The sequence below is a fragment of the Anopheles ziemanni genome, chromosome 3 (assembly GCF_943734765.1).
Source record: "Anopheles ziemanni chromosome 3, idAnoZiCoDA_A2_x.2, whole genome shotgun sequence".
Lineage (NCBI taxonomy): Eukaryota > Metazoa > Arthropoda > Insecta > Diptera > Culicidae > Anopheles > Anopheles ziemanni.
In genome coordinates, this window is record NC_080706.1 from 45,617,879 (window position 1) to 45,643,305 (window position 25,427).

Genomic DNA, 25,427 nt, shown 5'->3' on the forward strand with positions numbered 1-25,427 from the left:
CCGCGCGGATAAGCTTCAATGGACGTTCATCAAATGCTGCTCCATCGTGTTCGCACGCACACGGGAAAAGATGCCAGACGCCCTTACTCATCAGACACTGACGGCTTTTGTCCATTGATGGCCATCGCGTCTTCATGCACCAACTCCCACCCTCTCAGCACTCCACGCTGCAATCGGTGCCCAACGCAAAATACGCCCCAATCTTACTACATACGTGCAGGCGCCTGCGGGCGTGACCATTGCTATCCCTACATGGCGCTTGGTAGACACAAAATAAATAAAAAAGATACCACCAAAAGGCACAGCACACTTAATCTCACTGGTTCTCACCGCTGTACTACTGTTTAGTGTTGGTGCAGGTTTAGTATTCGGGGCTGCAGTTTCCTTTGTAGCATCTACGCGATGCATCACGTTCTGCACTCTTTTGCAAACTGCGATGACAGTTCCGCATCTGTGGTTCAATTTTGAGAAAACGTAAACAAATAAAATCCTCCACGCTCTGTGTATGACAGATGATGTTGGTAGTGTTAGTGATATCATACAACATCACCACGTTCAGCTTGATGTCCTTATTTGTCCTACCGAGGAACGAATTTATCTTAGTTTTTCTTATGCTCTCGTATCACAACTCCAACAACAAATCCGACTTTTATACGAAATACGAACAAGACTTCTCGGTTTACGATTTTATTGCGTAGGAAAATGTAGAACTTACAACTTATGGTGCAGTCGCAACATAATAAGCATCTTTAAACTGCAATGCCATCGTTGGCTTATGTGCCTTTCTTATGGACGATGTTGGTTTTTACAACAAATCCCATTCTTTCCACCTTACTTCTTCCCAACGTTCATGGCCGCCTTCAGCTTCTCAGAGATGTTCCTCTTAGCCTTTGCACTTTTCGATAAAGATTTCTTCTTCTTTTTCTTGGCACTTTCATTCACTACCTGTCCGTGAAAATCTTTAGTGGGTTTTGTACCCCCGTCTTTGCTAGTCGTTTGATCAGTCGGCAGCCGGTTTTTCTTCACCAGGTGACCCTTTTTGTTACGTTTTATGTTGGTTATTTTTGGATCTACTTGCTGGACTCTTATCGGTCTGTTGTTCAACTTTTGCTGGTCCAACTTGAAGGCCTTCTTGAGTGAAACCCCCTTCTTGAAGCAGACATAAGCGACATATCGATTTGCAATCTGTCGCACGTATTCGATTTCACCAACGGTGCTAAAGAAATCATACAACTCAGTGTCCGTGGTACCTGCGAAGCAATCACACAATACGAGGGGATTAGGCTTTGAAAAAAATAACGATTTACAAAATACTTTAATTACCTGCACGCAAATTTCCAACAAATATGGTAGAAGCCACAGAACCCAGCGGCTTTACATCTTGGGGGGTAACGCGGATGCGATTTTGCTCGACAGTATGCCCATCCATTTCGCAGGCCTTGCTCATATGTTCCTTTCTCGCAAACCGAACATAGCAGTTGATTGCTGTCGCATGTTTCAATTCCTTGCGAACAACGTATGCCCCAGTATTTGTTCGGAACCGCACCGCCAAAATTGGTCCATACTTTTTGAACAAATTTCGAACCAATTTCTCGGTAGTAGTTGGTGGTAAGTTCCCAATAAAAATTGTGCATTCCGATCCTGCTCTAGCTACAAATGAATAAAGAAAATAAAATTAATCACCAATCTCTGAACTCCAGTCTTGCCCATGTCTTACCCTTCTTTTCTGTTTTCTCTTCGACTTCAGTTTTGGCTTGGGTGGTTGCCAAAGGCTCCTTGTCGGTTTTAGTCGTATTGTTAGCAGCTGCTTGAGCTCTAGCTAATCTCTTTGCATCTTTTTTCTTATGTCTTTTAACCGGTTGCAATGTTCCAGTGGAGTTTTCTGTTTTTGAGAATTGGCTATTTTCACCGTTGATTTTCTTAGGCGACTGTGCTTCACCCGTTTGATATTTATTTGTTTCCTTTAGTTTCACTGCCGCTACAGAATTTGCTGCAGCTAAAACACCACTGTCCTTCTTAGATTTAGTCTTCGTTTTCTCCTTTTTGATAGCCTTGGATGCTTCCACGACTCCGACATCAGCAAAGTTGGTTTGTTGGGCTTTTACCTTCATTTTAGAAGGGATCTTTTGCTTAGATACGAATAAACATGTGTCCGACAAAACGATGGTAATGCTATGAATTAAAAACACATGTGCTAGTTTCAACGTGACATTCTCCTGACATTCTATTCAGCACGTCATTTACATTCAGCACCAAGTTTGACAGCTTCTTACAGGACTATAAATTAGGCAGTTATGGAATTTGATTTAGCACTCGATAAATTCGCTATCATGCAGAAGTAATCTTGTAGTCCATAGTTTACATATTTTGAAACCCTAAAACCACCATCCGCAATATACCTCATAGGATCAACGGGGTTTCCGCTGGCCAGCGAAGGATATGGTAGAAGCCACCTAGCAGTGGCTCTCCTTGTACGTCGAACAGAAATGTTGACACCAAGATATGTGTTGTTTACTTTTATTTATCTAACATTTGTGTACCCATGCCTGGGCCGTTGACTGGACAGTTAGTTTCGTGATAGTGAATCGATCCGATTTTAGCCATGTCCACCGGCAGTGAAAAACCCGATGTAACTGGTATTGCAGCCTCCAAGCGCCAAACACGGCAGAGTGTGTTAGCGATGCTCAAAAAGGTGGACATTAAAAACAAAGCCTTGAAACGGTTCTTCTTGTTTACGTACGACTCGATCGAACCATCGGTGAAACAGGAAAGCGTGAAAAAGGTCTACTTCGCCAATGGGGAAATGTGCGAGGGCGATGAACATTTCCTGAAGCACAGTAAGTATGCCGGCAAGACCGGATTGCATCCGCCCCATGGAACGTAAATTTGCATTCGTTCTATCTACAGTGAAAAAAAGTGTCTTCGCGAGCAACATTCCTGGCGGTACGAAAAAGTCCGAGATCTATCAACTCTTCCAGCCGTTCGGTACCGTCCTTTCCATACAGCTCAGTACACGAGGGGGGCGAAATATAATTGGTCAACAAGCAAGGCAACCCTACGAAAGCGAGCAGTACCTGTGCTGCACGATAGAATTCGACTCCTCCGAGAGTGCACAGAATGCTTGCGCGGTGAAAACGGAGGGCAACTTTGTTGCAAAGCCAGTTGTGGACCCTTCGTTGGCAGGTACTGGGCACTAGAAATGATTGTTGTTTTCAATCCTGAGGTTTTTAATATAACTATTTTATTTGGTTTTACCGATCCAGGGACGGAGAACTGTGTTTATGTTGATAACGTCTTACCGACGACGACGCGCCAGGACGTTTGGCAACACTTCAAGGTATTTGGACCAATCCGTTCGATACGCATGGAACTTCCCGACGGGACGCTCGTGCTCACGGACGCTGAGTATGGGGAGCTGCGGTCGGTCAACTGTCAAATACGCTTCCGAAGACGTGCCGAGGCACTCGCTGCTGCCAAGGGGTTGAAACGAAGCATATTCAAAGAACGTCTCCTGTCCGTTCAGATGGCTTACCAAAAGTATTGCAACCCTGAGGGTAAGTTTTGGTTGCCATCAAAATACCAGAAATTTCAAATATACGGTATACTTTTAACTCACCGTTGCAGAGCTTTCGAATAACGCACTACGAATCTTTTTCCAACCGTTCGGCGACATTGTTGCGCTCGATCAGATTCCCCACCAACGGGTGGGCTACGTTTGTTTCAAACCACCGGTTCCAGTCGATATCATCAAACGCATCCATCAGCTTCCAGCATTTCGTAACCGTCGAATAATGGTGGAGAAACTTGAACTGCCCGGCGTACCGAAGGACGGTGCGAAAGCGATAAAACTGCTCGGTAACGGTAAGAGCAGCGGTGGGCGGGCGGGTGAGGGAAACGGTAGTGGGAACAGTAGCACCAGCAGCAACAACAACAACCGAAGCACGGGCAGCAAAACGGGATCAAATTTCACCGTTAAGCTGGGTCGAAAAATTCCCCGCAAAGGAGCGCTTCCTGTTGGTCGGAAACCGTTGGCGAAGAAAGCGAGTGAAATGTCAAAATCAGGATCTTCATCACCGGCGGTTAAATCTTCGTCCAAAACCGTTGACAATGCGAAGGAAAATCGGGCCTCACTTCCGTAATTTCTTCCGCGTGTGGTGGCATACGCTAGTGTTACATGTAATTAATCGAATAAAATTTTACTTTTGATATTTTTAGCCCGTGTAGTTAGAGCGTTCGAATTCGACTGTTCTTCGGGTGAGTATTATTTTATCGGAATCGTGTGTTTTATTTATATGATACAAAATATGTTAAGGAGAAACACTTAGTTCGCACGCTGACAGAAAAGGGACGATTACTTTTTCCACGAACGCTCCAGCTGCTCCGAGATGGCCTCCAGGAAATCCTGCGTGTTCAGGTACATGCTGTCTTTCAGATTGCGCGAACCGTGAATGCACAAGGCCAAGTCCTTGGTCATCTTGCCCGACTCGACCGTATCGACGCAAGCCTTTTCGAGAGCCAGGGCAAACCGGCCCAGATCTGGAGTGTTGTCAAGCTTGGCGCGATGCTCTAAGCCGCGCGTCCACGCGAAGATCGACGCAATCGGATTCGTGGAGGTGGGGCGTCCCTTTTGGTGTTCACTAAAGGAGCGCAGGTTAAATTAAATTTTACATTTAGGTCTCTGTTTTACGTAAGTTTCGTTTCGCTTACCGATAATGACGCGTAACGGTACCATGGGCAGCCTCCGATTCGATCGTTTTGCCGTCGGGACACACCAGCACCGACGTCATCAGACCGAGCGAACCGTAGCCCTGGGCAACGATGTCCGACTGCACGTCACCGTCGTAGTTTTTGCAGGCCCACACAAACTCACCGGACGATTTAAGCGCCTGCGCCACCATATCATCGATCAGCCGGTGTTCGTACCAGATCTTGGCGTCTTCAAATTGCTTCTTGTAGTTCCTGGCGTGGGCAACAAGAAAGCAGAATGTGATTCAACATTTCTTTCATCTTCCGCAAATCGTTCTCTCGGGTACGTACTTTTCATAAATATCCTGGAAAATGTCCTTAAAACGACCATCATAACGCTTGAGAATCGTGTTCTTGGTGGACAGGTATAGCGGCCAGCCCTTGGCCAGGGCCACCTGGAACGAGGAGTGCGCAAAGTCGCTGATCGATTCGTCCGTATTGTACATGGCTAGTGCCACACCGGGCGCCTTGTACTTGTACACCAAAATTTCTTCCGAGCTGCCGTCATCCCCGTTGTACACCAGCTTCACTGTGCCAGGGTTGCGCACGACGTAGTCCTGCGCTTTGTACTGGTCGCCGTGCGCATGGCGACCGATAACGATCGGTTTCGTCCAGCCGGGCACGATGCGGGGAATGTTGTTGCAAATGATCGGCTCGCGGAACACCGTACCGCCGAGAATGTTACGGATCGTGCCGTTCGGACTCAGCCACATCTTCTTCAGCTTGAACTCCTCGACGCGCTGCTCGTCGGGCGTGATCGTTGCACACTTGATGCCAACGTTGTGCTTGAGCATAGCGTGCGCTGCATCGATCGTCACCTGATCGTTGGTTTGATCCCGGTACGGTAGGCCTAGATCATAGTAAAGTGCCTCGACCTGTTGAATGAATTATTCAAATGGTAGAAAATGTGTCCCCATGGTGGTGTACGGCGCCATAATAGCGTTACCTTCACGTAGGGGAAGATCAATTTTTCCTTGATGAACTGCCAGATGATGCGGGTCATTTCGTCGCCGTCCATCTCGACCACAGGCTTGACGGCTTGAATGCGCGTATCGGTGCCTGGAATAAAAGAGTTTTGCGAGAATCGTATACAGGATACAATTAATTTTAGACAAGGCAGACATTCTTTGCAATTCATTGGCGATTATTTTTCTTTAGTGTGATCCTCGTTGGAAAAACTGCAAATATGATGCAATGAATATTACCATATGTTTACCAACCGGAACCGTCTAACCATGTAGGTCAGCGCGATAAGGCACACGAACGAGACAACATTGCAGGAACTGCATGTAAACTTTACACCGTGCACACTTTGGACCTTTCCGAGCATTTCGTTTTCTCACTGTATACAAAAGTATCAGATAATGATTATCATTTTTGTAGGGGAAAAAAGACCTTTCCCCAACGTTTGCAACCGGGGAAGCGAATTTTCAAACAAAACTTTTAAAATTGTTTATACAACGAATCAAAGCTGAATGGTAAATAACGACAGGAAATATCAATCGGTGCCGTCAGTAGCTGGAGGCCTTCGTTTGTGCGCGACTTCAAAGTGCAGTAACAGATTGGAACAGAAAAACGACAAGATCATCGGAAAATATTCCATCCAATGACGAAGAAACCGTTTTACGAATAACATGCCCAGACGAAAGTAATTACGCTGACAGTGTTTAAGCAGGTCATGGTCGCGCAGGCACGCCTCTGGAGAATAGCATCATTACGAAAATGAAACGAAGAAAAAAGGGCAATTGCATCGTGCTATCCGTGTTTCGGCGTGCATCAGGAGGATCGTGAGCAGTGAGCATTCACTTAGTGAATCGAGATGGTGAGTTAATAATATCGATGAGATGGAAGGATACGCACACAGCGTACGTGCAGCAAAGCCTACTTACTGCGAGATCGCGTCGTTGCCATTGACACCGCCGGAAGGAGCGACGACGAGCCACTTTGCGTGGGGGCCGCTTTATAGAGACGAGCTAGCAGACGAGCCATCGTTTCGTTTGACGTTCACTTTCTACAAGCCGAAAGAGAAAAAAAATAGACACAAGCTCAAAATTGGAATTTGTTACTTGACCCCCGAACATTTCTTGCAGCGAATATTATCAGTTCCATTGAAGCTGATAAGGATGCTCTGCGCGACGAGTGTATTTTTTTTTTTAACTCGTACTTACACGGCTAGTGAAAGGGAAAAATTACAGAACGCACAGAACCGGTATTACACGGGTTTTGACAGGAGAAAGGCAAAACAAAAACACACCAATTACACGACACTCGGCACTTGCTCCGAAGAAAATGCACAAAAACGGCAGTACAACACACGCGGTTGCCGGAAACACTGTTAGAAAAAAACTTTAATCGACCTGGTACCGGAAGTTGGAGCCTGCCAGCAGCGGTGTTACCTCGACGACAGTCTGTACCGGAGTGTACCACCGGACGGGATCAGTTCTATGTTCCCGGCACAAGAAGCCCCCCGGTGACGATGAGCGAACGCATTCGTGGTTCAAGAGAAATAGAGAGTGCGAGAGTAAATGTGAGTGCAATTTCCCCGCGAGTTAAATCGCGTATTCAGAGAATCGTGAGTAAAAAATAATTGATCCCCCCTGCCATGATAAGCCGGCACACGGCACAGCGAGATGATGCCTGTTGCATTCGCTCGCCGTAACGTAATCTGTGAGACACTGTGAGAGCCAGTGAGAATTAAATGGCGCATAAAACGGAGATCGCAGCAACCCGGCGAAAATGCGGCCGTAGGCGTAAAACGCCGGTATCAACGCCATCATCATTCTGTCGTTGGTTAGCGTTTTTCGCGAATAAAGAAAAAATGCAGAAAAAACCACTCCGCTTCTCTCCGTCATAATAAACGTTGTTCACATTCCCCTCTTCTCGTTCGTTCGGGACGTTGGGAGTTAAAGAGGAAGATCGTTGGCAGCGGTTGTACCAGGTGGAAGGTGCAAGGGTATGGTTTGGGTTTTTTGCTGTTATTTTTAGCTCCATCGCTACCGATTACAGGCTTGGCGGCAAATCCGGCCTCCCAGCCACCAATGGCAATGGCCGCGTTTAGATGTGCAAAGTGTTCGGGTTACATGCATCTTGCCCTGCGGGTGTGCGTTTCGCCGGTCCGGGACATTTGGTACCCTTGTTTCGTCCCGCGTGCTGTGCGTTATGGACTATCGTTAAAATCCTGTGCGTGTAAAATACATGATTATGATCAAGACCGCCGTAGGTATGAATCATTAAAAGTAATAGCCAAAAAAGAATGAAAAAGGTGTTCTAAAGCAGTAAAAGCGAAACTTATTGAATTTTATAAAAAGAATGATTGATTTTTCAGTTGAACGTATAGTACAGTTCGCATTCTTTGAAGAAAACTTCCCTTCTTCTTTTTTTTAGAAAAATCAATGATTTAAATCTTTCGTGTGTATCATGTATCAAATAAGTATGTCTACTCATCATCCAGGTGGTTGTTCTTTCATTGACCTCAAGAAACACATCCCTCAGGACACGTAAGCTATGGAACAGGTTTACCGAGAACCGAACTGGTTTTCTCGGTGGTCATGTGGGACCAAGTGATCGTGACTTTTCACCCCATTATGCTTATCATCTCGGAACAGGGACACGGGGTCTCACGTACACTTCAGCGCTCATGTGATAAGGTGAAGTCCTCACCCGCCCAGCACCTTTCTTCTTGGAACAGTGAAATTTGGGGCAAACCTGAGGCCTCCGTGGAGTATGAACTTAGCAAACGCGAAGATGTCACTTCTTCAACTCGCAAAACCACGATGATGTTTCTAGTTATAAATTTCGCGAGTAATTCGAACGGAACACCGGGAAGTTTAACCAAATTCCGATTATTTTTAGCGCTAAATCTGTGTGGTAGAGATAGTTGGTTTATTATACACGCATCCCGATATCTAGACGCGTGGCCGGCGGTTCCTTGCGGGAGGAGTTTCAAAAACAATGTGAAAGCAACATGTACGATGCGGGTTTATTTTTCTTCCGCAACTCTTCACTATATACTGGTTGAAAAAATGATTGTAGTATGAGTTTCCGTATAATCGTGGTGTCAGCTTTCGAGCGCAAACTGGCCCGACGAGCGTGTCCCTGCGCATTCCTTCGGTTTTCTGGCGTGACTTGAATTCGCTAAACGGATCGCGGAGGCTCGTCGGGGCGATATGACACTATGGGATCTTTTTCTGTGCAATCATCACTCGGGTGATTAAACAGCTTCTAAAACGAGACGCATCAGCTTTACTTTAAATAATTTCATAGCAGTTTTGCACAATTTGTATAATTCCCTATATTCTGTGACGAGATTTAATTGTGAATTTTAAATTGAAATATTATTATTTCCCCACTCGCTCAATTGTTATGTTGCATGTTCATACTATATTAAGAAATCTTACAATTTTAGATTTAATAACTTCACTAAATCTACAACCAACAGTGCAGGCATCCGCTGCCATCCGTAAATCGATCAGAAGGGGTCGTTCAGAATGTGTTTTTTTGTTGTTATGTTCTCATTATTCTCAAGGCGTATCGGTTTCCAGTTTTTCAAGTTTCAAAACTGGAGGCTTGATTTGAGTTTTCAAGGCCATCAAGATGCGCGGTTATGTTTTTTGCTTATGACATTTGCCGGCTTCCAATTTAGCATAGAAGTGGCCTTACTCCTTTCTAGAAACCGAAATCACGTGGTGAACCCAATTTTAAGAGTAGATAAACAAACAATACAAACTTGCGTTCCCAGTGCACTCTCAAGAGGAATGAATGCAAATAGCAATTACAGCTGTAATCGATGGCTCCATATGGCTAGTTCATAAGGTTCCGAGTTGGCTTAGGGTGAGAGTTTTGGTCAATACCACTTGAGCTGCGACGAGTGCCGATAAGGTTGTGTACCGCCTCGATAAGGGAAAGTGACAGATTATGGGAAATTTGGAATATGTTGTCGATGCATGAATCTATACTCTGAACCGCTGAAGATGTTGTTTAATAAAGATACTCAGTATTTCTATTATTTTTTGTACAAATTTTAAGATAATTGATTGAAAAATGTGAAATGAAATCATTTACCATACATATATTTACACAATTTTAAATATTTCTCACTATTTCTCTCTTTCATCTTCTGCTCAATAAATTCCTCTAATGTGATATAGAGTTCAATGTACGATAGCCAAGGGAGCCCAAATGTTGTTTGTATGATGATAGTTAACCAACGACCATCATATCTAAACCGAAAGATAGCAGGCAGGCTGGAAGCCCCACTAGTGAAAATTCCTGCTGGCTTCCCTAAAACGGGAACGATAATAAGAAACATCAAGGCACTGTGGGTGGTGGTGTCACTTGGTCACAGTTGTTTTCTTTATCTGGAGCAACGATTGTTCCGCGAGCCTGGATGGGTTGTTTGTCTACGGTCGAAATCGGGACAACAACCCAGCGCCACCGTCGCGTTACCTAACCACTTGCGAAAAAGGATTGTTTGAGTTGTTTTTATTTTGGTCGTTTCGGAGATTGCTACCGATAAGAGTTGCAGAGCGTCCTGGGTGGTCATGACCGTGCGATAGATTACACGTATGGGTCATTATCACACGGGGTCCCACTGCTTGCAATCAACGATAATGAAAAGCAAGATGTGGCATTTTTTGATAACGAAAAAAAAGTATCGTTCTGCGACTTTACGTAACCGAGTTGGCATCACTTACGTTTCACTTTTGTTTGGTCTTTTAGCCCAACTGTGATGTGTGTTATCTTCGCGACAGCATTTGTTCTGTTTGGGTATTTGGCCAGCATTTGCTGCTGTATCCACAAAACAATCAACTGTGGGCCGCAGAGCGCCGATAACGTCTCGGCTTACGCAAGTCCCGGAATGAAATGTACTCAATCAAATTTGTAACCAAGACTAACGAGTTGATAAAGTAAGCCCTTAGATTTTGAGTTAATTCGATAAGATTGTCTGGGAAGAATAACACATTTTCCTTTTATGGAGTTATGCTGCGGGGGACCTTCTCTTAAGTTTTAAAGAAGCATTTAGATTGAAAGGATTATAAATGTTCCTATCCTTCATTAATTCAACGATAGTATTTTACCTTTAACTTTATTTCGGCATTGCACAAGACTTAATAAGAAGTTCAATTTACTTTTCCCGCCTTGAAGAGCAGATTTTCGATGCTGGAGATACCAAAATAGATCGAGAGTTTCGTTGAAGAAGTATAATTCCATATCGGAGCGCTTGAACCACCGTTGTGTGCTGACGTAAACATTAACAAATTCTATTCATAGCCCTTATGCGAGCTTGATCAGCTATGTATGATCATATTTTTTGCCAAATTTTTTAGTTGCTATTACAATCTACTTTTGACCAGAAGCTAAGCAAAATGGGTATGTCAAAAACCACAATCTGTTGGATGTTGTTTGTTTAATTTTTTAATGTGTATAATTTAAAAAGAAAAAGTCTATAAAGCCCAACAAGGTTTGCAAAGCTTATCAAATGCTAAAAAACAAGAAAACAGGAATGCTTGAAAACGAAAATGGGTCGCTCCAACTACCACGTCTCGTTATCAGCGACATGTTGACCTTCCTATGATGTCTAGAACCAGTTTGGCATCGGACGGAATGTTACTGATCGATGTAACCCCAGGATCGAACCGGGCCTGTGCAACCAACACTTGGCAAATTGCATCCATCTGACCCAAGTCAACTAACGTACTGCCGTATTCTTCCCGCAACGTGAATTAGCATCGTAAACACATGCTGATAAATGATAAATACGGTCGTTTGTTTGTTTTTTTAGCTCCACCGAAGTGGCGACCGAAAAAAGTACGGCGCAATACGCGTTTAGTTGACGTGCGTATCTGAAAGGCGGGATTAAAAACTTGAGCTGGCAAATAGACTGGATGCTGGCAGAGAATATTTGCGCGTGTGTCTGTGTGTTAGGATTAATTTAAAAAAAAATTCTCCTTCACGATTGGTGCTGTGATGCCCATAATCCAGTACAGTATAGGGTTGTAATAAATATATTTTAATTATATTCACATCATTCGAGTAAAATATGAACCCCTCGTTGAGTTTAAGTCATTTTTCATTTTTTCTTTACTTTCATCTGCGTCTGTTTTTGGAGGGGATTGTTTTTCTTTTTCGCTGTTTACTTTAAATCGATCCGCACGGTTCCCGTCGCGGTGCGTGGCATGTTAGCATGGCGGGACCGCGTCTCTTGATGCACCGGTCGTGGGGTGCCCGGTAGTGCGGGAGTTGAAGGAGGTCAACGTTTCCCCTCGGCCGGCATAGTCTCCGGCCGGTGGTGTGTTGGTGGCGCGAATAACAAACCTTTCTCGAGGGAGACTTCTCATCTATCTGTTCGAAGCCGGCTGTTCTCACTATATTGTGAAGCTCTCCAACCATCCGCGGGTGTTGATATGTCACGGTGCTCCACCACCGTTGTTTACGCGGGAGTAATCTCGGCGTCTCCGTTTCAGCTCACTACAAGCCCCAACAGATGCACCAGATCCTTCCACGCTCCGGCACTCTCTGGAGCTCTCTTGATGGCTCACGGCAAAGAGCAGATTCGATCCGGGAGTTGCGTGACCGCGCGGGTACCGTGTGCCGGCCCGAGCCATCCGGATGTTAGTCGACCGTCGCTGTCCGTCGCGTGCTGTCATCCTTTCGAGCTAGCGTGCATCCGGGACCACTCCGAAAGTCCCGTCTGCGGTCGGTGAAGTGCTACGAGGAGTGCTTATCTTTGTTCTGTTTTTTTTTTCTCGTTACTTTGCATCTTCTATTCCCACCGCGGAATACGTGCGCGCTAGTGCGATTTTGGCAAGCGTGTGCCGTGAATTTATTTGCAGAATTGTGTTGGTGTTACACGCGTTTCATTTTAATTCGTACCGTTTTGTACAATTTGTTTTCATCTTTTGCCGCTTCCGGTACCGGTTGAAGTTAGTTTTAGGTGAATATTACGCTGTGACATACAGGAACATGAAGGTGCAGTTGCATTATCAAATTTTTTACACATTCTTCTTCTTCTCCAACTTCACCGTGCTAGATTGATAAGGCTCGATCAAGAGATTGTGTCGAAAGAGCGTACCGTAGGGGGCAAATAGCACACAAGGGCAATCGGAGAAAGATCACCAAGTCGAGGGGTGAGGAAACCGACGACGGTACAGCGAAGGCGGCGACGATCGAGCGACAACGCACACTATGACACGCGGATTGCTGCGGCTGTGCTGTCAGCAGGGAGATGCACTGCTGCATGTAGCGAAACCGGTGCATCCTCTGCGACTCTTCTCCGGTACGGTGAGGCTTGCGATACGCTTTGAGCGCGGGTTTGATTGCAATTGCACTCTCGTCTGTTTTTAGGTAGTGTCAAACTTTTGCAAAAAGATGGCAAACCAACCACGGCCGTCAAAGGCATCCCGTACAAGAATCTGGTTATCGGAGTACCGAAAGAAAGGTGGACCAACGAGAAAAGGTAGGACTCTACATGAGCGCTTCAGTAAGCTAGCTGTTTGTTTACACGTTATTTTATTAAAATTAATCTTATTATATATCTCTAGTTTGATTATTGTTAGCAAGAGTATCGAAGATATTTCTATTACTTTGAACTTTTTTGTTGATAGTTTTCTAACAGAGAAGCATTTAAGAATTACTTTTGATTTAAAAAAGCATTACATTCAACTACAAGAAAATTTTTCAATGCTGTGAACGATTTGCCATTAATTTTTGGATTAAAATACAATTACTAGCTCGTGCCATGTGGTGTCTTTTCAAACTAAATTGTCCTTTTAAGGGTTGAGACTATATTTTGCAATCCCAAAAAACACTATATTTAATGTTTATAGCTTATGTCTGGACACATAAATATGGTGTTTTAAAAATGTTGCTTCATGATGTTTGATTTTTTAATCTCCCGCAGGCCATTTCATCCATCAATAAATAAACTGTACTCATTTTTCTTATTAAAGTTTACCACTTAATGAATGTTAACTCAATGATAGTTATTGTAAAATTTGACTGGATTATCTAACATACACTAATCTTGTGTTCGCTATGTTTCTAATTTTCCAGAGTCTCCGTAACGCCCGTAGTTGCCGGAACTTTAATCAAGAAAGGTTTCAAGGTGCAGGTTGAAAGTGGCGCTGGTTTCGCCGCAAAATTCCGCGATGCAGACTACGAAGCCGCCGGGGCCAACATCGTGGATGGCCGGGCAGCATTTCAGACGGGTAAGTAGGGTGCTGAACGGCACGATGAATAGGAAAAAAATAATAATAATAATCGCTTTGGTTGCAGATATTGTCCTGAAAGTGCGTCAACCCGCTGAGATCGAGATTCCACAGTTACGAGAAGCATCGACGTTGGTTTCGTTCCTCTACCCTGCGCAGAACAAGGAACTGATCGATAAACTCGCCCAGCGGAAGATAAACGCTTTCGGTGAGTTCGCTCAAATGGATCTTAGCTTCGCTGGTTTGCGGAACTCTTTTATTTTATCCCCGGATTTCCTCTTCCACCAGCCATGGATGCCATCCCCCGTATATCCCGTGCCCAAGTGTTTGATGCACTCTCCTCGATGGCGAACATTTCCGGCTACCGAGCCGTCATTGAGGCGGCCAATCACTTTCCACGCTTTTTCACCGGTCAGATTACGGCCGCCGGTAAGGTACCACCGGCGAAGATCCTCGTGATCGGTGGTGGCGTGGCTGGTTTGGCAGCTTGTGGGCAGGCCCGTGGTATGGGTGCCATCGTGCGTGCATTTGACACACGGCCGGCCGTGAAGGAGCAGGTGGAGAGTATGGGTGCCGAGTTTCTGACCATCAACATCGAAGAGGACGGCTCGACGGCCGGCGGATACAGTAAGGAAATGAGCAAGGAGTTCATCGAGGCCGAGATGGCGCTGTTTGCGAAGCAGTGCAAGGAGGTTGACGTGATTATCACAACAGCCCTGATTCCGGGCAAAAAGGCACCACTGTAAGTTGCACTGTATTGTTCTTTCCTATTTCCTATCATTTCCGTCACTTAGTTCATCCGAGACTCCCAATATTCTTTTGGTGGTATCATCAGATGTCCCGAGTGTGATGAAATTAGTTAATCTGTTGAACTAATTTTTCTATCTATAAATAACAAGCTTATTATAAGCCATTGTTCTCTCCTCTGAATCCCTTTGCTTTTCCGTTTTAGGCTGATCACTGAGGAAATGGTGAAATCGATGAAACCGGGCAGCGTAATCGTTGATCTGGCCGCGGAGGCCGGTGGAAACGTTGAAACGACTGTGGCGGGTGAGATCCGTACCGTGCACGATGTGGTACATGTCGGTTTGACCGACTTCCCTAGCCGCCTGCCAACGCAAAGTTCCACCCTCTACGCGAACAACATTTCCAAGTTCCTGCTGTCGATGGGCGAGAAGGATCACTTCAACATCAACCTCGAGGATGAGGTGGTCCGGGGCAGTATCGTCCTGCAGAACGGCAATCTCATGTGGCCCCCACCGGTTATTGCCGTATCGGCGAAACCACCACCATCGGTGGCCGCAACTGGCGCCGCGGTAGTGAAACCGGATGCCATCCCACCGAACCCCTTCAACGATACGCTGAAAAGCAGCATGGCCTACACGGGCGGGTTGGGAACGCTGCTAGCGCTTGGAGCTGTGTCGCCAAATCCGGCCTTTACGACCATGATGACCACGTTCGCCATGTCCGGTATTGTCGGCTACCATACGGTGTGGGGTGTGACTCCTGCCCTTCATTCGCCCCTCATGTCCGTCACCAACGCCATTTCGGGAATAACGGCCGTCGGTGGGCTCCTGCTCATGGGTGGTGGAGTAATGCCGTCCAACACCATAGAAACGCTTGCCGCTAGTGCGGCCCTCATCTCGTTCGTCAACATCTTCGGTGGTTTCCTGGTAACCCAGCGGATGCTGGACATGTTCAAACGCCCGACCGATCCGCCAGAGCACAACTACCTGTACGGCATTCCAGCCGCACTGTTCCTCGGCGGATACGGCATGGGTGCACTGCAGAATCTTCCCGAGATTCACCAAATGGCATACCTGGCGTCGAGCTTGTGCTGCATTGGCGCGCTCGTGGGCCTTTCGTCCCAGAAAACTTCCCGGCTTGGCAATGCGCTCGGTATGATGGGAGTTACCGGAGGTATTGCGGCTACCCTGGGGTACATGGCGCCAAGCACGGAGGTGTTGATGCAGATGGGCGGCGTGGCCGGTCTCGGTGGTCTGCTAGGGTCGATTATTGCCAAGCGTATCCAGATCACTGATCTGCCTCAGTTGGTTGCGGCATTCCACAGTCTCGTCGGTGCGGCTGCCGTGCTTACGTGCGTCGCCACGTACATGCACGATTTCCCCACGCTGGCCACCGACCCGGCAGCTAACGTGCTCAAGACGGCTCTGTTCCTTGGCACGTACATTGGAGGTGTGACCTTTAGTGGTTCGCTTGTGGCGTACGGCAAGTTGCAGGGTGTACTTAACTCTTCGCCACTGCTGCTGCCCGGTCGTCACTGGATCAACGGTGGCCTGCTGGCGGGCAATCTTGCTGCCATGGGTGCTTTCTATCTCGAGCCGTCGATGGCCGGTGGACTGGGACTGCTCGGAGCGACCGCTGCCATGTCGACGGCGATGGGTGTTACGCTGACGGCGGCCATTGGTGGCGCCGACATGCCGGTCGTTATCACCGTACTCAATTCGTACTCTGGTTGGGCACTGTGTGCCGAGGGTTTCATGCTGAATAACAACCTTATGACGATCGTGGGCGCACTGATCGGATCGTCCGGTGCGATCCTATCGTACATTATGTGCAAGGCGATGAACCGCTCGCTGCCGAACGTAATCCTCGGCGGGTACGGAACGACCTCGACTGCCGGTGGCAAACCGGCCGAAATCGTTGGCACGCACACCGAGGTAAATGTGGATGGTGTGGTAGATATGATCCGCAACTCGAAGAACATCATCATCACGCCCGGATACGGATTGTGCGTGGCCAAGGCGCAGTACCCGATTGCGGAGATGGTAAACTTGCTGAAGTCGCGCGGCAAGAAGGTCCGTTTCGGTATCCATCCAGTAGCAGGACGCATGCCGGGTCAGTTGAATGTGCTGCTTGCCGAGGCAGGTGTCCCGTACGACGATGTGCTCGAGATGGAGGAAATCAATGACGACTTCAGCGAAACGGATCTGGTGTTGGTGATTGGTGCGAACGATACGGTGAACAGTGCGGCTGAGGATGACCCGAACTCGATCATCGCCGGCATGCCGGTGCTGCGCGTTTGGAAGGCAGATCAGGTATGTACCTAAAAAGGATCCAACCCCTCTACCTTTATTAATCGATGCTCTTTTACTCGTCTCTTCCAGGTGGTTGTTATGAAACGTTCCCTTGGCGTCGGCTACGCGGCCGTGGACAATCCGATCTTCTACAAACCGAACACATCGATGCTGCTTGGTGACGCGAAGAAAACGTGCGACGCACTGCTGGGCAAAATCAAGGAAGAGAACTGAAAACACGACCCGTTGCGTTCCTGCAGCAGACACTCCACGCTGAATATTTCGGTTGGGTATTTTGTACTGGAAAATGAGGCGCAGATTTTGCGTCGGTGCATTTAATTTACGAATGTATGTTGGAGAGCACCACGTGCCCGTTCATGTTTATTTTGTACTTTAATTGTATTATATAATAAAGTAAATGCTTTTATGATGTATTTGTGAGTGGATTTATACACAAAAACCTTATATGTTTTTTGGAAAGATTATAGTTTTGTATAAGCATATCGTTTATATCAAAATTCAAGGACTAACAAAAAGTTTCAAAAGCTAGGTTAAAACAATTTAGCCTTGCCTGTTTATCTTTGACGATTCAACAAGGATACCGGGCCTAGCAACCATTGGTTACCTGGCAATTTATCGAGCATATACCATATCGTTGTTTACGAAGTAGCTCAATTTCATTCATTGTGAAGTGAACACTATTTTTTGCAGACTTTCAGTATTGTCTCTCTTAGAAAATGGACAACAATATTCGAACGAAAGTGCAGTAAGTTTAACTTTTAGTATCTTCCACGGCTGTAATGATTTGTTGTGTAAACTCTATTTATAAACTCGCAGGTGGATGGTACCCGGTACGGTAGAAATGGCGTGTGTTGTCGGCAACGTTGCAGTAGCCTTCGGATTAGGAGGTCACATCCTTTTTGTTAATCTCAAGACGTCGCAAAAGTCGTACTATATTGCCGACAGTGCCCAGACCGGTAATGGAGTGGCCTGTCTGACCGGGCATAAGCTTTTTCCTGTACTAGCGTTTGCCGAACGATGTGTTAATCCACGGCTAGTGCTTATCTCATACCCGGCAAACGCAGTGCTATCAATTCTTGAAGGTGGTAAGTGAGGCTTTGAACTGACGAAGGAAACACCTATCATCACGGACTGTAACATAATCGTATCGCCTTAATCGACTGCAGATCAAACGGAACGTTCCTATATCGCTTTATGCTTTTCGGAAAGCGAGCTTCTGGTGGCCTTAACTGGTGTTCCGGATTATACGCTTGAGGTGTACGCGTGGCGGAGCAAGGAGCTACTGTGCAAGAAAGCTACCGGTATTTTCTCTGACCAGCAGCGACTTGTGTGCAGCCCTTCTACCACCTTTGCCGTATGCCAGTATGCACCTCGTAAATCAGAACTAAAACTTTGGGAGGTACACGGAAATATACGCATTGGTAGACTGATCGAGCGCACCGTACAGTTGGCGATGGAAAAGGACGAGCTGCCGCTATGCATAACCTTCCTGATCGATGGAAATTTGGCCATCATTAATCAAAAGGCTAAGATTACCATCGTAAGTTGCACGAAACGGACACATTACAAAAGGATATCCTTTATTATTTATCATTACCTCCATTATCTCTAGGTATCTCCCTCCTCTGGACTAATAGGCCAAACCATAGACACATGCAACGTGGTCCCATCCAGCACCGACTACATTCCGTTCATTTTCTACTGCAAAGGCGGGCTTTTTGCTAGTGCTTCAGACGGTCAGGTGAACTTTTACAAGAAGCAAAAAGGCACCTGGAACCAGGTGTGGTCCACCCAACCGGATGCTCCATACAGTCAACTGCTGCACTTCTCCAGCTCGGAAGGGCTTTTGGGTGTCACGGTCGATGGGGCAATCATGCGTACCTCCCTGGATGGCGACGTTCGGAATGTGGAGTTTCGTATCGTGAAAGACCTGGACGTCGGTTACGGTTTCTGCTGTACTTGTTCCACGCTTCCAGGTCAAACTGTAGCCATTAAACCGACCGGAAGTGTCCGGGTGCTGTCGCTCGAGACTGGAGCGACCGGGTGTTCCATAAGTGTCGGTAATCTGCAGTGCATTGCACATCATCCGCAGATGCCGTGTATGGTGGTAGGATCTGAATCCGGCGTTCTCCAGCTGATCGTAGCGGACCGGCAAGGGCAAGCGAAGTTAGCCTCCCAGCTGTACCTTTCCCGCCATCCGCTTGTATCGGTGACGTTCGCCGTTGTGGACTGTAGCTACTTTGCCGCCGTGGATCAAACCGGAAATGTGGCGATCGTGGAAGTTTCGGTGGACTGTCAGCTGCATGTGCTGCAGGTTTTCGATGGACTACGACAGGCAGCAAATGTTTTCTTCTGGTGTAGCAATGAGGAAGCTCTGCTCGTACAGCCAATGGAGGACTTGCACAGCATCAGATTTGAGGAGATCGAATTTACTGTCAAACAGCACCATAGTGAAGAGACCAAACGAACACGGTTGCTGTTACCGAAACGTTACACACAAATCGTTCCAAAATGTTGCCAAACGGCGTTCCTTTTTTATGCCCATCGGGCACAGTGCAATGTTATCGATTTGCTGGAGATTTATCGTTCAGAGGGAGCCCTCACTGTTCTCACGCTGAAGTCGGTGGTGACGCCTCAGTCTGCGCAGCATCTGGAGCTTTGCGTAGACGAGCGGTTTCTGTACGTATGGTCGATGGATGGAAAAATTGCATTGTACGATGAATCTGGAGCAAGTGTAAACGCCATTTGCACGATGAACTTCAATGGACGGTTTAATGGAGGCATCAGACAGGTTTCACTGGATCACAAAAATGAGTAAGGGTTTGGTAGGAATAGGGCCCGAGTTTATGAACCATTATACATGTCATATACTTCCCTAGGTTCTTGTCCATCCTCTGCCACAACGGATTGCTGATTGTTTCGAAATTGATGCAAGCGTTCCCGCATTCGATCACCAAATCTTCACAACGAGAATCAAAGATGTTGGACTATCTATCTAAGTCTGACGCGTCCATTGAGGAGGATGAACGGGAACCACCAACCGGCAGTTCTCCGACAATGGTACCATGGATTGAGAAGCGAGAAATGGAGCGGCGTGCAGTCAAGGGAAAAGTCTACGAACCGGAACATGCAGCAATATTCGAGGAGTTTGCTGAGATCAAGAGGCAGATCAGCCGGCTGTTGGATCGAAATGAAAAGGCTCCCCTGGAGGAACGGTTTCCACTTCAGGTGTTTAACCTGAACGCGGAAGCGACTGAAAAGTTGACCCAGAAAGTAAGCTGAATGTTGCATTGTTTCATGGATGTACTTAAGACAGTGACCATTAACCACTCTCGTTCAACGGTTGTAGGCAAATGAAAGCAAAAATAACGAACGTAAACGATTGCAGCAATTTATTGGCTCCCAGGGGGAGATTAATGAAAAACTGATAGAAAACTGTTGGATGACGATGAGTAAAAAACCGTGGAAAATAAGGTATAGGCCGCCTATAGTTAATAAATGCTAGTAGACTAAGATCTTTTGAATGTTTTTTTGTCATACAACAGGGCGATGTTCAAGCGTGCCTTTGTGGAAAATTACGCCATGCTGCCCGACAGCCAGTACAAGCAGTATTTGAACAAAGTGTGCGTGTACCGGGAGACGGAACTGAATGCGAGCCATGATGCATTGCTCCCGTGGAAACCGACACCAACTTATCAGCTGGAATCAATCCTGAACCGTGATCCAGACTATGGGAACGTGCTGGATAACTTGGCCCGCGCGTCCATTAAGAAATCCTATTCTCTCTCAGGTACGACCACGCATCGGTTCTTCCAGCCTTACTCATTACGCTTCGATCAGCTAGAAGTCGTAACGTTTGAGCAGCTATGCTTCGAACGCATTTGTGGAGATGTAAGTCTTTTAAGATCAAATGTTTCGGCTATTAACAATGTTTGAATAATATGCTTATCGTCCTATTGGTAGATGGAAATCGAAAAACTAAGGAATTTGTTCAATAACAAGTTTGAAGAGATCAAAACCCTGAAACAGGAAGAAATGGACCTGGTGTTGAAGCGGAATCGAAGGGTACGCTACGTTCAGGACGAGCTAGTTTTGCTGGCAAAAATGATGGCGGATCGAAGCACGTTCGAGGTGGAGCATATCGACGATCCGGTCTTCGAAGCGGACGAGCGTCCCGAAACTATCATTCATACGGAAGACTCCGAGATACCCGTGGCGCCCTTTGTTAGTCCTAGTGTGGAACGGTTGATGGAATTGGACCGATTGGAGCGAGAGCGACGGCTCCAGGAGTTTCTTGCTGACGACTTTAAGGATCGAGCCCTTGTGACCATGATGGACGGTGTCCTGGAGCATCGCTGGGAGGACGAGATTAAGAAGAGCCTGCCACTACCACAGTGTTTGGTATGAGAGTAGAAAGTATTGTGACCGAGGGGAATGTTTTCTGGATGTTGTTTCTATTCGATTCTTATAGGAAATTGGTAAAGAACCCCAGCACTACAATGAGACGGACATCCGCGAGGTTCAGGAATACGAGGAACAGAGTAAAACGTTATACCAAGAACGGATGCGCTACCGCAAGATGTTGCAGGCAGAACTACAGGAGCTCGCTGTCAGTCTCGACCAGCAGATCAAGCGGTTCAATACTTCTGTGGCGAAGCTGACGCTTGAAAAGATCATAATTGAGTCGGCCATCCGGCAGGAAGAGATGCGTATCCTCCGCGCGATGTTGTACAACCATGCCCGTCTAATATACGATGCTAGTGGCAATCGACTGCGGGAACAAATCGACCAAACGGCTAAATACATCGATCAGCTGACGGATGTGATGAACGAGTTCCAGGAAAAAGTGGCTGACTATCGGAACACCTACGAAACGCTCCGAGGAAAGGATCGTTTACTGGACAAACAATTCAAAATCAACTTCTCCGACACCGCCCAATCGGCATTGGTTGATCAAGCGTATAAGATATTTAAGTAGGATCTTGCCTTTATCTGAACTTTAAGGGGTTTTATAAACAGAAAAACACATCTTTCTATAATATCATGCAGAAGAAGACCCAAAACTCAGCTGCGCTCCATCGTTACGGTGTCGGTGTTTCAGGACCTAGCCAAACGAATCGTCGCAAAGAAAACAGCAGGAACCCACGGGAATTTACTACTTCCGAAGGAATGTTTGGACTATCTGACGCACTGCGAAACGCTCGATCAGCAGTCAAATTGTCCGGCAGGGATGGACGGCAGTTTGTGGCAGACTTTGATCAAAATGCGTCGCATAAAGATCGAAAGCGAGTTCAGGGTAGGTGGGGTCAATCATTAGTATGATCTATCATTATCTTTAACGTATTTCTTGGTATTTAGCTGAAAAGTTGTGAATTGATGCTGTCGGACGCGGAAGCAGCGATTGGAGCGTTCCAGCGTGAAATAACCAGCAAACGAAATATTCTCACAAGTATCGAGCAAAATCTGGAACAGCTTCGGCATGAAAAGGTATCCCATTACGTTCGTCAACAGCTGGGCTTTGTCACCACTACCATTTGCCTTCCTACAGTTTGAAGATGCCACCAATCGTACGGTGCAGTTGGTTATGAAACGTGGCTGGATCGAGATACAACAGACTGGCCGGGAAAGCGATTTTGAACGGTGCGTTCTAATACATCGTAGTGACGTGGAGGACATCAATGCCATCATACGGCGGGCGGGCTCGAAAAAGCTAAACGCTATGGTTAACGCCGCCATGTTCCGGCGCAAGATCATTTACCAAGAGTGGGAGCATCGGGCGCTCAAGCTTCAACTGCGCGATCTCCGCGATCAGCTGGCTACGGTCGAGAAATGCAAGATCACCAAGGAGGTGCAGAGCTGGCTGAAGATGAAAGGTATGCGACGGACGGAAGACTTGAGCCAGGTGGCGCTGGAGAAGAAGATACGTAACGCTATACAGAACGAGGAGGAAATGTTACAGGAACTGTATGTACTTGTTCGAAGGTGATGTACGACTTGATCCACTTGACCCACTTGATATGTTTCCTTTTGTAGAAAAAAATCTCTGGAAGACATCGAGCAGCGTATCAATACCAAGCGTAGGGAAAACAAGGCCCTAGACCAACAAACGCGAGCGTTGAACATTGACGTAACTGAGCAGCACCTGCAGCGCGATACTGAGCTGGAGCAAACGGAACAGAAAGCGACCCAGGATCGAATGGCTGCGATTGTCGAGCGCGCCCGGTTGGTCCGGTTGGTGCAGGCTCAGCACACGCAAATTCTTGAGCTCGGCACCATGCTCGAGCTGCAGCGACTCAAGACGTACCCCACGCTGACGGCCTCCACGAGCGTCATGACGCACAATGCTCATCATTTGCTAAGCAACTGAGTTGAAGAAGTTGCATATATATGACTTGCGATGTATTTTTTAGCAATAGATTTTTTGGTTTGGCGTGCAATTACGATTGCCTAATAAAGAAGATTTGTCGTGCATGCAATAAATGGTTCAATAGTTCTCGATGTCATGACAATCACAGAGGACAGAAGACGTTTAATAATGTTAAAACATTGTGCGAAGATGGATCGCCAGCGAATGACTCTAATCGCTCACCGGATGTGGCACCATGTGGGTAAGTGATCATAATAAATTGTCGATACAGCATGGAATTCTACATCTGTAGCTAGCTATACCGCTTTTATAAAGGCATTTAGGCAATATCGTACATAAACTGATAGAAACAAGTATAGAACAATTTAAAAAAAACTTACTGAAAAACTATTGTGTCCTATACGTACCTAACTGACTGAACGTGACTAACAGAACCTAAATACATTTCAAAAAGAAGATTCGTTAATTGGACAAATGTTGCATGCTCAATGCACATACAAGTTAATCTTTAATGCGTTACGAATAGAGCACCGCACGCATCGCAACGTGTCGTCCACTAATTTATTTATCACACACACGCGTTATAGGCAACGCACGACTGTTTCCCCATTTCCGGCCGAATGTACGATGCATTTTTCAAAACCCTGACGTGACAGCAAAAACGAAAAAGCACCAAAATTTGGAGTATTCGGCGGGAAGTTTCGTTCACTACAAAATTCAACTCGTGATAGAAATGAAAAAGGGGCTCCGATTAAATGCCCCCAAATGAGGCACAGGATGGGATGGTGGTTGTTGTAGAGTTCAAACCCCATCGGTTAATTTTCTCTCTTTTCCTACGCCCTATTGGCGTGGTTGCTTGAACCGTGTCACGGTTCGTTGGCGATGGCGTCGGTGGGCCATTCGCGGTGGAAAAGCAAGTGCCCATTTCCGGCCAGCGCTATCCGTGACACCGAGACCGGGTCGGTGGGAGGAGATCGATGGCTTTGGCGGGGATGTGTCTTGGACATTTTCCCGACGTTCGAACACACACACCGGCTGGGCTCGCGTGAGTAACGAAAGATGGCGCAGAATCGTGCTTCGAAACGACAAGAACAAACCAAATAATAAAACCCCACTCACAAGCACAACCGAGCGTCGTCCGATCCGATTTACGGCTCGCGGTGTATGTCTATTGTTTTGTTGCCATAACAACGCGTAGAATAGCGTATCGGTACGGCGACGCACAGAGCGAAGCGTCCGATAGGGTGGTGGCGTAACACAACAGTGTGTTATGTTTCGCCCCCATGTTTCGCTTGGCTTGCCACCTGATTCACTGTGACCGTGGGGTATCCGGGAGGGTGGGGCCGAAAGCCCATGCTCGCGCGACGGCGAGAAGGAAGGATACCCGCAAGTAGCGCTAATGCTTTGCTAGTGTGCACGGGTCAGAGTAGCCGCAGATACACACCGTCACGGTTCTGTCGGCGCTTCGGGATGGTTTTCCCGCGCGACAGAGGACAGAGAAGACTAGCTGGCCAGCACTAGTAGTGGCAGCAGGTGGATTGTTTCTGCCTCCTAGCGTGAAAGGCAAAACAGTGCACACGATTCAGAACACTGCCAGACAGTGGACCGTAAAGAACTTACCCGCGGTGCATCGTCGTCGGCGTCGTGGTTCTCGGAAACGCTGCTAGACATGACAGCAGCTGCAGTCTGCTCGGCCTCCGGTACGGAAATTCTCGGTCAGTGTTTGGTTAGTTGGGTGTTCATCTCACACGCGTCCCGTACACATCCACGTATCCCACCGGAGCGTCCCGGTTAATTAAGTTCAGTTCCGAAGTTCAATTAAGCCAATTTTGTGGTATCTTTCGGGATCGGATAAGTTCTGCGAACGCGGCATCACTTTCGCTCGCGGGATGTGTCATCCGCCCGACAAGTGGTATCATGGAATGGAAATATCCGCACTTCACCGGTAACGTCGTTGGAGCGAACGAGAATAACACAGGAGCAAATCAGCGTAGTTTTATCTTTTCCATCCAACAAACACGCGCTGTTACGAGTCGCGATCTTAAAACT

The 25,427-nt window shown here is 46.7% G+C and overlaps 5 protein-coding genes across 5 annotated transcripts; 3 read left to right on the plus strand and 2 right to left on the minus strand.

The window, feature by feature from the left end:
* Positions 1-680: 680 nt before the first annotated feature.
* Positions 681-2,111, minus strand: LOC131284860 (RNA-binding protein 34-like). Its single transcript, XM_058313719.1, has 3 exons — positions 1,718-2,111; positions 1,324-1,650; positions 681-1,250 (listed from the first exon to the last, which is right to left on the minus strand). Exons 1-3 carry the CDS (start codon positions 2,109-2,111, stop codon positions 832-834), a joined length of 1,140 nt encoding a protein of 379 aa, XP_058169702.1. The 3' UTR covers positions 681-831.
* A 439-nt stretch (positions 2,112-2,550) lies between these two features.
* Positions 2,551-4,217, plus strand: LOC131286324 (uncharacterized). The gene is made up of 4 exons (XM_058315261.1): positions 2,551-2,837; positions 2,908-3,183; positions 3,264-3,554; positions 3,625-4,217. The coding sequence occupies exons 1-4, from the start codon at positions 2,603-2,605 to the stop codon at positions 4,137-4,139; spliced, it is 1,317 nt and encodes a 438-aa protein (XP_058171244.1). The 5' UTR covers positions 2,551-2,602; the 3' UTR covers positions 4,140-4,217.
* Positions 4,218-4,241: 24 nt separating this feature from the next.
* Positions 4,242-7,151, minus strand: LOC131286323 (isocitrate dehydrogenase [NADP], mitochondrial-like). Its single transcript, XM_058315260.1, has 6 exons — positions 6,915-7,151; positions 6,636-6,757; positions 5,693-5,805; positions 5,038-5,621; positions 4,708-4,959; positions 4,242-4,637 (listed from the first exon to the last, which is right to left on the minus strand). Exons 2-6 carry the CDS (start codon positions 6,733-6,735, stop codon positions 4,352-4,354), a joined length of 1,335 nt encoding a protein of 444 aa, XP_058171243.1. The 5' UTR covers positions 6,736-6,757; positions 6,915-7,151; the 3' UTR covers positions 4,242-4,351.
* A 5,243-nt stretch (positions 7,152-12,394) lies between these two features.
* On the plus strand, positions 12,395-17,418 carry LOC131289922 (NAD(P) transhydrogenase, mitochondrial-like). Its single transcript, XM_058319270.1, has 8 exons — positions 12,395-12,441; positions 12,776-13,021; positions 13,090-13,201; positions 13,798-13,952; positions 14,020-14,160; positions 14,241-14,694; positions 14,905-17,011; positions 17,081-17,418. The coding sequence occupies exons 2-8, from the start codon at positions 12,931-12,933 to the stop codon at positions 17,222-17,224; spliced, it is 3,204 nt and encodes a 1,067-aa protein (XP_058175253.1). The 5' UTR covers positions 12,395-12,441; positions 12,776-12,930; the 3' UTR covers positions 17,225-17,418.
* A 309-nt stretch (positions 17,419-17,727) lies between these two features.
* Positions 17,728-23,378, plus strand: LOC131284861 (cilia- and flagella-associated protein 43). The gene is made up of 13 exons (XM_058313720.1): positions 17,728-17,756; positions 17,828-18,096; positions 18,178-18,551; positions 18,624-19,825; positions 19,891-20,284; positions 20,361-20,485; positions 20,557-20,902; positions 20,975-21,412; positions 21,483-21,985; positions 22,061-22,307; positions 22,370-22,498; positions 22,560-22,975; positions 23,045-23,378. The coding sequence occupies exons 1-13, from the start codon at positions 17,728-17,730 to the stop codon at positions 23,376-23,378; spliced, it is 4,806 nt and encodes a 1,601-aa protein (XP_058169703.1).
* The last annotated feature ends 2,049 nt before the right edge of the window (positions 23,379-25,427 follow it).